General features: G+C 59.9%; 1 protein-coding gene across 13 annotated transcripts in view; it reads right to left on the bottom strand.

Moving 5' to 3' along the window:
* The window catches only part of Adgrb2 (adhesion G protein-coupled receptor B2), a 63,497-nt gene that overhangs the window by 26,380 nt on the left and 24,500 nt on the right, over positions 1–12,617 (bottom strand). For 10 of the 13 annotated variants that reach the window (XM_076565191.1, XM_042271942.2, XM_076565192.1 and 7 more), the window contains one exon: positions 3,918–4,746. In XM_076565191.1, coding sequence (XP_076421306.1) covers positions 3,918–4,731 — 814 coding nt within the window. In that variant the 5' untranslated portion in view covers positions 4,732–4,746. Of the gene's footprint in view, positions 1–1,470; positions 1,661–3,917; positions 4,747–11,317; positions 11,449–12,617 lie in introns of those variants that run through there. The other 3 variants (XM_076565197.1, XM_076565198.1, XM_042271943.2) reach the window with 2 other exon arrangements.

Below are 12,617 nucleotides of genomic sequence, written 5' to 3'. Positions count from 1 at the left end.
TAGGAACTCCACAGATAAGAACAGGGACGAGGGCCGGGTGGTGGTGGCGAATATCTTTAATCCCAACACTCAGGAGGCAGAGGCAGGCAGATCTCTGGGAGTTCAAGGCCATCCTGGTCTACAGAGCTAGTTCCAGGATGGTCAGGGCTGTTACACAGAGGAAAAGAAGAGAAGAGAAGAGAAGAGAAGAGAAGAGAAGAGAAGAGAAGAGAAGAGAAGAGAAGAGAAGAGAAGAGAAGAGAAGAGAAAAGAAAAGAAAAGAAAAGAAAAGAAAAGAAAAGAAAAGAAAAGAAAAGAAAAGAAAAGACAGTGATGTGTATGAGGGATTGGCAGGCTGTGCTGAAAGTCCTGAAAATTCTGGGATGCACTGACAGGGCCCCCAGGAAATGCTATGGACTAGGTCTTTTCCCACTCTGTAGAGACAAGACCGGCCTCCTTACCATGGGAGCCTCAAGGAAGCAGGGGAGGCCCCGTTTCCTGCCACCAGAACAGGCTGGCCAACACAGAAGAGCTAAGCTTGAGCGCTAAGGGAGAAAGCTTCCTCCCTCTCAGGAATGGGTGGAGCAGGTCGGGGTCCTCCCTAGCAGCTACAGGGGTAACACGCGGACATGAGGCTTGGCAAGATTGGAGAGATCTGGTCACCCAGGGTGAAAGGTATCCCAGGGAGGGGAACAGCCCCAGCAGAGGAGGGAGGCAGAAAGCAGGGCTCCGAGGACAATGAGGCGGGTCAGTGAGTGGGCAGGAGGGAGATGGAGGGAGGGCTGAAGAGTGGACAGCTGTGCCCAACGAGGTCTCAAACACCAGGAAGGGGTGCCTGGGTAGAGCTGGAGGCCCGGGCTCTAGATTGGGACAGTGACACAGACATCTAGGAGGGACAGCAACTTATTCAGAGACACAGTGGCAGAGGCAGGGTGGGGATCTGAAGTCACTCTTGCCATCCCGGGAGTCTACAGTCTCCCCGGATGGCTATGCCTCAGGAATGGAGGGCAGATGGGGAGGGTGGGCTGGGAACATCTGGCCCAGGGGGGAAAGTGCCCTGAGGGAAGAGAGTTGTGCAGCCGAGGAGGAGGCAGTCGCATGGGGGTGGGGGGAGCGCTCCCCCCCCCCCCCGAGGATCACTGAGCGCAGCCATCCCTGTGCCCAAGGGACCCCCAGCCCCGGAGCATTAGTGGGCGGGACCCATGTCAGCAGCTGGGCCCTGCAGTGGGCAGCACTTGTGACTCCCCTCCCAGCTCCGGCCTCAGCCAGCCTCCATGCCAGCCTTCCGAGAGCTCCTTCCTGCCTTCTCTTTCTTCCTCTCCCCACACTTAACAGATTGCGGCAGCAAGATGGCACAAATTTATGGCTCAACTCACCAAAAATAACAAGAGATCTATCAAAGGCAGTTTGCGTGAAATTAGCAGGCGCCTGTACCCTCTTGTCAAATGCACTCAGCTCCGAGGCGGGCCAAGGCACCCCACTGCCCCTAACCTCTGTCTGGTGCCACCCTGGGTCCATCCTCCTTTGTCTTCGGCTGGCTCCTCTCAAGGATGTCCCAAAGAGCGTGAAGCCAACTTCCTTCCCTGCCCCAGTTCCTGGCAGAGGGTCTCTTCCTGTTCACCGTCCCGCAAACCTTGCTCTCTGTCTGTGCCAGCCTATTCTGCATTCTAGGGTGTGGCATGGAGGGCGGTGTGGAGGAGGCCCAAGGTCTTGGTGAGCAGAGCAGTGTGTCCCGGGCTGTGGCAATGCCTCTGACCAGTCGACACGCCCTGACACGTGAAATGAACTGAGTCATGTCCCTCCCTGCCGTCTCTCACAGCAGAAAGGTTGGGACAGGAGGGAGGAGGTGGCAGAGCGGAAGAGCCTCCTGCCTGCTTTGGGGAGAGGAAGGGGCTGTGCCAGCCAGCTCTGGGTACCAGTATGCTGGGTAAGTTCGGCTCATGTATGCCAGCTGATGCTACATCCCCCATGCCGGCTCCCCACAGGAGCCCTCCCTGCAGAGCAACCACCACCTGAACAGGTGCCAAGTGGGGCAAGGGGCAGAGCAGAGGCAAGGCCTGAAAGCTGCCAGGGCCTCCAGCTCAGGGGTCTCCGCTCCAAGAGCCTTGCGGACAACCAGCCATCCAACCTCCTCCATCCGTCTCAACCTCGAGGGTCCTCGCAGGGGCTCGGATGGTGGTGCACTGCCGGTCACCACCGCTCTCTGACTCCTGAAGATGCCCTCGCTACCAACCAGATCCTGCTTCCGGCTTCAACCAAGCCCAGCTGGCCGCTCCTGGCTCTGTGCTCCACATGGCAGCTTGCCCAGCCAGTGCCCATCCAGGAGGGCAAAGCCTTGCTCCGTCCACTCCAAACCACTGGGCCGCTGGGCCACAGGGAATGCCAGACAAAAGAACTCGTCCTCAGCTGCGCAGAATGGGGGAAGGCCCTACGGAGTGACAGCAGTGGTGACCACACAGGAGGAGCCATAAACCTCCTGATATATGCCTGGCGCTCTCCGCTGATGTTCAACAAAAGAAGCAAAATTCAATTTCTTCCTGCAGGCACTAAATCCCAGGCCAGCCTCTAGGGCCTGTAACCTGCCCACGGCCTGGTTGTCACATGGATGGCTTCATCGACCGCTGTGAGAGGCCAAGCTGGCCTGGGAGAGAGGCCACGGCAAGGCCCCTGGGTGCTCACTGTGCCCCCGTGGGCACGATGCCAGATGCTTCATGGGGGAGGCCAAGAAGGTCCCCCTGCAAAGCACTGGGAGAGGCCATTGACCTAAGTCCCCTTCTAACTAATTCAGAGACACCTCCCAGTTTTACAAAGAATCCAATGCCTTTGTTAATGATGCTAACGATCAAAGATAGTGTCCGGCCCCTGGGCTCTATTCTCCAAAGCAGGGATACGGGAAGGTATCCCTCCAGTGACCTCACATGAGCCTCCTTCCTCCCATGTAAATACTCAGTGAGACCTAGATACATCCTCCATCCTCTCCACTAGGCTAACACTTGGGGAAACTGAGGTCCAGAGAGGCAAAGGGCCTCCCAGTATATGGCCCAGCTCCCAGACCTACCTCTCTCCCACCTGCCTAGCCTTGGTGCCTGTTCCCTGCTGACCCCCAAGCTAGCGCTTGGCTCGGCACTGGTCACCAGGGGTAGAGGTCCAGCTGGCAGAGGGGAGCTGGGACTAGAAGCTGCAAGATGCAGGGCAGTGGAAGGTGGCCATGGCTGTGAAGCTGGGGTGGGTGTGGGAGCAGGCAGGCAAAAGGACTCGAAGAGCTTTTGCCCAGTCAGCAGGAAGCGCCAGCAGCTGGCGGCCTCGGTCCCAGAAGACATGGGCCCAGTGGGGGAGATGGGACACTGGGAGTTGAGCCAGCCCGGCCCTCCAAGTCACCTCAGAGCTCGGGCCTCTTCGCCCAGGCACACTCTTCCTCACCTCCTTCTGCCCTGACCCTGGGGTACTGCCAAAAATCATTGACCCGTGTGGGCAGGAACACATTTCTGCTCCCTGCCTATTCCAGCCTCCAGGCAAATTTGTCAACTCACAGGGCCAGGGTCTGCCACAGCAACTCCAGCTTTGGGGTTCAGTGCTCTCTGCTCCATCTGCCTGGGGTGCTCGCACCACTCCTGCGGCCTGTCACCTCCCCACCTGTTCTACAGGCCTGTGCCGCTGCCCCCTTCTCTTCCGGAAGCTCCCTTGGCCAGCAGCTCTCTGCCAGGTGCCTGCATCACTGTGCACCTCTCTCATCTGCATCCCACTCGGGTAAAATCTGATTTTTGATGACCTTTACATCCGGACAAGGCTGAGCACAGAGGTGGCATCCATGAATGACTCTGCAAATGGCTGGGACTGGCCGGAATGGACACCAGCAGACACTGCCGGTCCCCTCGGTGCCCCCACCCCCCCCCCACCCCCCCACCCCCGCGCCCCACTCAGACCCTGCTCACACTCACCATATCTCATCTCGGTGGTGAACAGGTCATTGCTGCTCCCCGAGTGCAAGTCAGCCTCACCAGGTGGGGCCGGGCCCCCCGGCACCAGGGCATTGGATAAGGTGTGGGCAGCCGGCGGCCCCGGGGGCGTGGTGGTGGCAGGGCTGGCCGCAGCCTCCCCAGGGCAGCTGCACCCTGGCTGAGCAAAGCCACAAGCCCTGCCTGCAGCCCGGCCACACTCTTCACTCCAGCGGCAGAGCACGCCACAGGTGAACTGGCTAGAGTTGTTGTTGTTGATCAGCAAAACCTCCACAAAGCGGAAGGCCAGGGCAGCAGGCGCCAGCAGCCGCGGGGCCTCGGAGGGCTCGGCCGACAGGCACAGCTGCACAAAGTTCTTGTCGAAGTGCAGGAAGGTAAAGGGGCCTGAGCCACCACACAGCTCCAGCCCGGTCGCTGCCGCCGCCGCCGCCGCCTCCTCCTCCTCCTCTGGCCGCCCCACCTCTGATTCTGCCTGGGCTGCCGCTTCCTCCGGACCAGGCCGCAGGCAGGTGAAGTTGACCAGGTAGTGGTCCAGGGGCAGCAGGCGGGGGGCAAAGTGGGTGCACACCTGCTCCTGTCGGTTGAAGCGCAGGTAGAGGGAGTACTTGGTGGGGTCAGGGTTCTCCAGGGTCCAGGAGCAGCCCGAGGCGATGGTGGGAAAGAGGTCCTGCAGCGAGAAGGCCCCGTAGAGCACACCCGAGGCCAGGGCGGAGCAGGCACTGGGGGCGGGGTCGAAGGCCGTGGCCAGGCGCAGGGACAGAATCACAGACAGTAAGAGGGGACAGGCTGGGGTCATCCTATGTCCCTTGCCCTGTGGAAAAAAACAGAGGTCAGCGGAGCTCTGGGTCGGTCGGCACGTGCTCTGAAGCTCCAGTGTCCAGTAGTGGGCCGGTGGTTCTAACCATGTTCTTTTAAATCCCTTGGGTTTGTCTGTGTGACCTTAGACCAGGTGAATGACCTCTCTGTGCCTTGGTTTTCTTGCCTGTAAAATGGCTGTCCTTATCTCATGCAAAATACCTATCTCATCTATCCTACGAGGGCAATATGAGGTAACTCAGGAAAGCGTTCCCGGAGGAGGCTTGGACTCTTGGGGTTCAGTTTCCAAGCGCCTTAGTTATCACTACCTCCTATGCAGCCCGCCAACCAGAGGTGTCTGGGCCTGGCATCCACGTACAGTGCCAGCCCTGCCACCCCTTTATCCTCCAGAGCGGCTGCTCTCGGTGTGTCGTGATCAGCTGTGAGGAGCGCCGTGTGTAATCCAGCAGTCAGAGTGGTGATGTTTGACAACCCTTTGCTTTTTTATAAATCAGCGCGATTCAAGGTTATTCCCAGAACAATGTTCTCACTCACTCCCTTCACTGAGCAAGAGAGGAAGGGGCGGAGTTACTGCCAGGTGCCAGGAACTGTGTCTAACCCAGCCATGCCCGTGGAAGAGGGGGTATTACCAGTGTGGATGTCATGGGCACCACTGCTGTAGCAATGAGGAGAGGCAGTACCAGGCATCGGTCCAGCTCAGCCAGCCACTTGCTAGCTGGGTGAGTCTCATGAACCTCAGTTTCCTAATCTACAAAATGGGCACAGTAATTTCCATCATAGCCCCCTCTTCACATCTTCCCCACAGGATTGGCTTCCAAGGCCTGGCAAATGGCTTGCCAGCCTCGGTGTGCTCTCCCTGTGGCTCATCTCAAGGCCCTAAGAGGGAAGAGCAGTCCGCTGGCTTCCTTCCCTCAAGGTGCTGTGCTCAGTTGCTCTCCCAGCAAGTGTGAATGCACCCCAGGCAGGCAGAAGACCCAGAGGACCCAAGACCCACCCTGCCGGCACTCAGGCTAGAAGGCTGCAACCACCTTCCCACCCATCAGACCGGGGCAGAACCACTGGCCACTCCCACCCAGCTTCTACCCCAATTCCCAAAAAAGCAGGCTGGTACAAATCTAGATTAGCCTCACTTCCAGTCCAATTCTAACGCCGCCACACAGCCTCCCTCCTCCTCCCTCCACCACACAGCCCACAGGCCAGCATGGACCCATCTAATTGAGAGCTTCCACGTTAAAGAAGACACAAGGCTCAAGATTACAAGAAGGTGGCCTAGTCAGGACTGGAATTCAGGACCTCAACTCAGGCCCACAGTTCCCCACCCCCACCCAGAGCTTCCTGTGCCTTCCCTTAGCTTATTGCTTGGGATTCAGGACAAGGGGCCAAGTGATTCCTTCTGGGACCTCAAATCACAACCACAGGACAGCTCACAGGTGTGGCTAGGCTTTCTAAGATACAGCTGCTCCCTGGGGACAAATTTCCCCAGAACTGTTCTAAATAGTTTCAGGAGCAGAGGACAGGAATTAGAACCCCAGTACTCCAATCCCAGTGCAGCATGCACAGAGCCTGGAACGCTACTTTCCCACACGGGGCACCTCTGAGCCAAGCCCCAGCCCCAGTCACAGACATGCACCTGTCCTTCCCCAACCGTCCGGAAAGGATGGAGGCCAGAGGCATCACTAGGCTCACTCACCCAGGAGGAGCTGCCTCACCCTCCTCCAAAGACCAACAGGAGCCAGAAGAGGCCCCTGTCTCTGCCCTACCCTCCTCTGCAGAGCTGAAAACGGCACCGGAGCCCTGGCCTTCCCTCCTGCAATCATGCCTGTCCCAAACTGTTCAGCCCGCCCAGGCTGCTGCGACAACCAGAAAAGCCAGCGGCTGATGATGAGTGACATCCAATCCCCCCCGCTGCCCCCAATTATTTTTAAGCAGGCTGCAAAATTCAGGCCATGGCTGCAGCTCAGCAGAGGGGAGGTGGGGGCTCATTATAAGTGGCCTCCCCTCCCCTCCCCCACCTACAGCAAGGAAGGGAACTATATACCTGAACAGACCTGGGCTTCAACAGACTTGGGCCCAGAGACACATACATACACAAAAGCATGCATATACAGATGTGTGTGCAGACAAGCCATCCCAGTGTTCTCCATACAAAAACACACATGCATGCAGGTCTGTGACAAGCTCAGCATTATGACCTCATATGTGCACAAGGGTGCATACAGCACACACACACACACAGTGAAGTCAGACCACTGCATACATACAGAGATGCATCTATTCCCATGTGTGTCCACACAGGTGCTTGGCCCCAAGGCTCTGTATATGACAGCTAAGTATTGGGCAGGACTGCCCATGGCCCCTTCCCCATGTTTTTAAAGCTGGGGCATCACAGAGCCCTGGTCCCATCTCCTGGACCTCTGCTGCTCCCAGATCATCAAGAAACACGAAGTCTAAACTGCTCCCTGCCAGGGTCTGGCTTCTCCAGAAGGGAGCCACCTGTACACACTGGCCAATCCCCATGCCTACTCGGTCTCCTCCAGACAGCTCAGACCCATTTTAGGATTTTACCCTGCCCTCAGGGTACGGCCTTCACTGCTCTATGGCTCCTGCTTCAAAGTGAGATGGAGGATGAGGGTAAGCATTCTACCTTTCCACCCTTCACATTAAGGGAAAGACTCAACTGAAGCTGGGTCACAGCCATGGCCTTATTCAAGATCTTCTTGAAGTGTGCGGCTGTGGCCTGTCCTCCTATGGGCATTGATCCAGAGCCTGCTCCCAGGGAGAAGTCTTGAAAAGATCCTAGTCTCCCCGGCAGCCACGTGATTATTAGCCATGCATAACTACCTGGGCCTCAGTTTCCCTCTCTGGGGAGTAGTGTGTCATCACTATCCTCGGAATGACACATGCCTTCTTCTCCGTTAGCCTCCCCAACACATAACCTGGCCCAGCCTGATGAGCTCTGTTCCTGGTCTCAGAATCATGCTGATGCTCCTCTCAACAAGGGGCCAGGGAATGGCCAAGAGTGGAATTGCCACCTCAAAGCCCAGGAAGACCACAGACCCTTCCAAGGTACAAGTGCTAGAAAGTAGAGGCCAAGGTCAGCTCTAAGGCAGAACTTCCTGAGTCAGAAAAGGCTGGTGGAGAGCGTCAAAAGGTTTCAGGACCTTTCTGGGCTGAGATGGAAGAGGAGCTGCCTGGAGTAGTTTCAATCTCAGGGACCCAGTTCTCACCTAAGCCCCCCAGAATTCCCAGGAGCTCCTCTCTGCCTAGGTTCAAAGAGAGAATGGGGATCCTCAGAGACCCCTCAGGCCGGCCCAGCCTCGGGCTTCCATTCTGTACCAAAGAAGGACCCCAAAGCTTTCTCAGCAGCTCAAGTGGAGATGCGGGTGAAGATCGACGGGGGTGGGGCACCTCCGGGCCGGCTGTCAGGGGTCCCGGGATCAGATCGGCTCTTGTCTACCAGGGACCAGCTGTGAACACTGGGTGAGGAGTCGCAAGCCCTGGCCCCAGGCGGGGGAGGGGCGATGAGCAGGGGAGGGGGCGCGGGCGACGAGCACATCCTTCGCGTTTATCCACCTGGCAGCTCCAATTCGCGAGCCCGTCACTCATCCTCAGCCTCACCGGTGCCTGCCAAGGGGCCTCCGGGTCTCCCGCCCGTGCTCCGAGCTGGGGGCAGGGTGCTCGGGGACCCCTCACCAAGAGCTCTGGCACCCAGCGAGGCGCTCAGCCTCCATCCAGCCTCTCGAGCTAGGGGGCGGGACCGAGGGAGCGGGCGACCCGGGTGCGGCCTTCCCAGACTGACGGCAGAGAGGGTCGCTCCGGAGGCCTGTCGCACACACCGAGGGAAAGGCTAGCCGTGCAGACGGGGACAAGGGGCGGCCCCCGGGGGCGGGGGCGCGCGGGTGGCAGGGGAGGGGGCGGTGACTCAGCCGCCCTCCGCCCGCCTCCCCGGAACTTTGCAGCAGCTGGAGCGGTTGCTACAGGAACCGAAAGCTTTTGTTCCCCAGTGTCAGGGCTGCCCCGGCGAGAGGATAGCTCGGAGGTTGCCACTCCTCGATGGAACCCAGGTCCGGCCACACCGCCATAAGATGAATAGCTGACCAGAACGCCACGGGTTCGTGTCTCCGTTCTCCTCCTCCTAGCCCTTCACTGAAGCTCTCACGTCAACGCTAGGTTTCTCCAAACTCCATGGCTCTCAGGCCAGGTTGCCCCTAACTCTGACCTGCAGCGCTAACTAACCTGGAAAGTTCCTGACGATGTCTGATCTCCAAGGGTTGGGAAGAGGGAAAGGCTCTGCATCTCAGAGTGGTTGGTTTTCCATGTGGGCCACCTCTAACGGACTGCCTGCCTTTGAGAGCCGTGTCTCTTCTGTACTGATCCCACTTCCCTCGCCTCTATACTTGAATCTAGACCTCAGAGCCCTTGGCTTGGCCTTCATTGCGGCCCCTATGACCAAGGAGCATCCAGATGTTGCAGAGCCAGAAATGAAGAGGAGGAAACTAACACTCACAAGCTTCCTGGACCCTTTGGGGGTTAGAGGGGTGAAGGTATTTTCTGTCTTGATCATTCTGAATGTTAGAAGTGAAGGAAGTTCCTTTTTGGGATCCGTAGTAGTAGCAAGGGACCTGACCTTGGCTTTGAAGGGAAACAGCACTAGACATCATTATGTAGTATTGATAGGCGTTCCATAGTACAATCTGATTTCATTCCCCAGCAACTATATGGGGCAGTGGTCACTGACCCATTTCATAGAGGATCAACTGAGGCTCCGAGAGGTGAAGCAGCTTGGCCAGGTAACACAGGTTTGGAACCCAGATCATCTGATCAAAACTTGAGTCTCAGCTATTTACCTTCAGTAGCTGTGGGCTGGGAGGGAAGGAGAGAGTAACCTGGACCTCCCTTTGTGTTACAGAAATGCCCACCCCTGACACACACCCTAAACGAGACCCGTCCCTTTCTGAAGAAGGATGGGGAGAGGACAGAACGGGGGTGTGAGGAGGCAGAAGGGAAGAGAGGAAGATTACCTCCGTCAGTCAGCCTTGGTCCCTCGTCTCCCCACCAACATGGCCAGGGCATACCCTGTGCGTGTCCATGCTGACCCCCACTCTCCAGGTGCCTGCTCTGTCCCCGGGTCAGGTGGATTTGCTCACAGCCTCCTTCACGCTCAAGCCGGATAGAGCCCACCTTTGCCCCTATCGTGTAAGGAATGTGATGGGGGTGGACAGACAGAACCTCCCTAAGGACACCTACTCAAGCCCAAGAAGCAACCAGATCATTCTGAAAACCAGGGCTAGTCCCGCTGTGCCTGGTGCTCAAAGGGCTCCTGACTTGCCGCTGGGATGAGCCCTCCATCCAACACCGTCCCTCTCCATCCCCAAAGCACGTAGCCTTACAACCAGTGTTTGGGCACCTGGCCTCGCCCACCAACCTCACCTCCCCAGGGACTTCCCAGCGTCAGTCCCGCTGACACCTAACGCTTGGGTTGCGGAAACCCGGGGTTGTCTGCGAGGGAAGGGGCGGTGGGTCCCGGGCTGCGGGCAGGGGGCGCCAGAGGACGCCCAGGGGCCGGGCAGGCAGCTGGCAAGGCGGGCAGGCGGGCGGCATCTCTCGGCCCGGGCGCCCCTCCCCCCCGCGGGCAACAGACTGGTCGCCCGTTCTGCACTAGCCGTGGCGCGGAGGATTTCCCGCGGCTGTGCCCTCGGACCAAACCGACTGCAGGAGTGGCCGCCAACTTCACAGCCTACAGCCCCCCCAAATCATGCCAGCCCCCAGGGTTGCAGAAGAGTGCGTCTGGTGCCTGGCGATAAGACCGATGGTGGGAGGATAGGGATGGGGAGGCGGGGGTTCCGGCCAAAGATGAACGCGGGAGTCGGCCGAGGGTCAGATGGAGACCTCGGCCTGAGGAACGGGGCTTGTAGGAGCAAGGGGGACACGGCCCCAATTCCAGGCTGAGGGGGAGGGGACTTGCAGCAGAGATTGGAAAGGGAAGGCGGGACTCTGGGCAGATATGGGGGAAGGGGTACTCGGGGCAGAAATAGAGGGGAAGCATGGTCGCCGTGTAGGCGCGGGGGAGGGCAGTAACAGACGTGGTTGGGGACCGGAACGACTACGGGCCGAGTGGAGGAGAGGTCCAGAGTCCGGTGGCCAGACTAGGAGGGGAGATGGGGGAGGGGGACAGCCGAGCTGCAGGTTGGAGAGGGGCTCGAATCAAGACCGGGGGCGCACTGCCGGGATCTTGGCCGAGACAGGGCAAGACTCGCGACAGCGGTGTGGCAGTCTGGGTCAGGATTCTAAAGGTGGGGGACTTTGACATCAGCAAGGGGTCGGTCCAAGCTGGGGGAGGGGGCAGCAAAGGGGCTCGCAGGAGACCAAGGGGGCTTCCGCCCGGGGCTTGGGAGTCCCTTCTAAGACGGGGGTTGAGTGAGCGCTGGACAGACTCAGTTCGGGCCGGAGAACTGAGCAGAGATGGGCAAGCGGGGTACCCCGAGTGCGGGCTGGTGCGGAAACTCGGGACCGCGCGCGCGAGGGCTCGGTGCGGGGCCGGCCGGGGTCTGGGGCCGAGCACTCACCTGGGCGCCGTCAGCAGCAGGAGCGGGGGCCGGCACTGGTGGAGGCGGCCGCGGGGCGCAAGTTTGCCATCCCTAAGGCGGGGGCCGGGCCGGGCGCAGGGCAGCTCGCCGCAGCCGCGCCGAGGCCCGAGGCTCCGGCTCCGCCGAGCGGCGGGTGCAGAGCAGGCGCCGCGGAGCTGCACGGGGCGGGCGGGCGGGCGCCGGGCCGGGCGCGGGCTCCTGCCGCCGCCGCCGCCTCCTCGCCGCGCCGCCCCCCGCTCCCCGCCCCGAGCACCGCCCGCGCCGCGCGCCGCCTCCTATTCGCGGGCGGCGGCCGCAGCCCCAGGCTCTGATCGCCGGTGCCGCATCCTCCTCTCTGTCTCCCAGCGCCGCTACTGCCACTGAACCGGATTCCTCCGGCCGCTCCGGCCGCTGCCCGCAGCGCGCGCCGGGCCGAGTGACGGCCGAGGCGGGACGCGGCGCCTGCGCAGGCCGGGCCCGGGAGGGGGCGCGCGCCGGGCCGGGCGCGAGGAGCCGCGGGAGAAGGGGCGGGGGGCGGGGGCGACGCGCGCCGCCTCCTGTTAAAGGGGGAGCAGCGCCAGCCGAGCCAAGCGCGCCCTCCCCCTCCTCACCCTGGGCCCCAGGCGCCGGCGCGGGAGAAGCCCGGGGTAAGCCCCCGCCCTGCCCGTGACCGCCTGGACCGCAGAGTGAGCCTAACCGCGATACCCCTCCAGCGATACCCCAGGCCAGTGGCGTCTAGCGCAGCCAGGGTCTCCCGAGCTGTGGAGGCGAAAGCATTTTCTCCCCCTCCCCAATATGCAGTGCATATTGCGTGTCCCTGTGCATGCAGGTGCCACTCGTGCCCTGAACTTTGCATATGCATACAGGTGCCCTGCGTGTGCACTGCAATATTGCCTGGCTGGGTGCATGCAAATGCTGCACGTATGCATAGTGCATTGACATGCGCTCAGGTCCTGAATGCATGCTGCTTTTTCCCTGTGCCTTAAGAATACTGTATGTGTAGAAGCTCACAGGTGCCACATGTGTGCAGAACGCTGTGGGTAACTGGTATGTAGAAACAACACAGGTACCCCGCAGCGTGGCATGTTTACTGCATACTCTGGTGTTAATCGCTGTGATGTTGCATGTCCCTAGGCACGGGGATGTTACACGTGTGCAGTATGTTACATGTTTTCCCAAGTCTCTTCTCCCACAAGTGCCTTTCTCTGTGCCAGGGGCGCCCCCATGTTGCATCTGTTTATGTAGAAGCCACAGAGATGCACAGACCCACCCCATCCTGGCCCTGTTCCCAGGAACAGTT

Source organism: Peromyscus maniculatus, chromosome 2 (genome assembly GCF_049852395.1).
Source record: "Peromyscus maniculatus bairdii isolate BWxNUB_F1_BW_parent chromosome 2, HU_Pman_BW_mat_3.1, whole genome shotgun sequence".
NCBI lineage: Eukaryota > Metazoa > Chordata > Mammalia > Rodentia > Cricetidae > Peromyscus > Peromyscus maniculatus.
The sequence above is the reverse complement of the archived record's forward strand: the minus strand, read 5'-3'. Positions and strand labels throughout refer to the sequence as shown.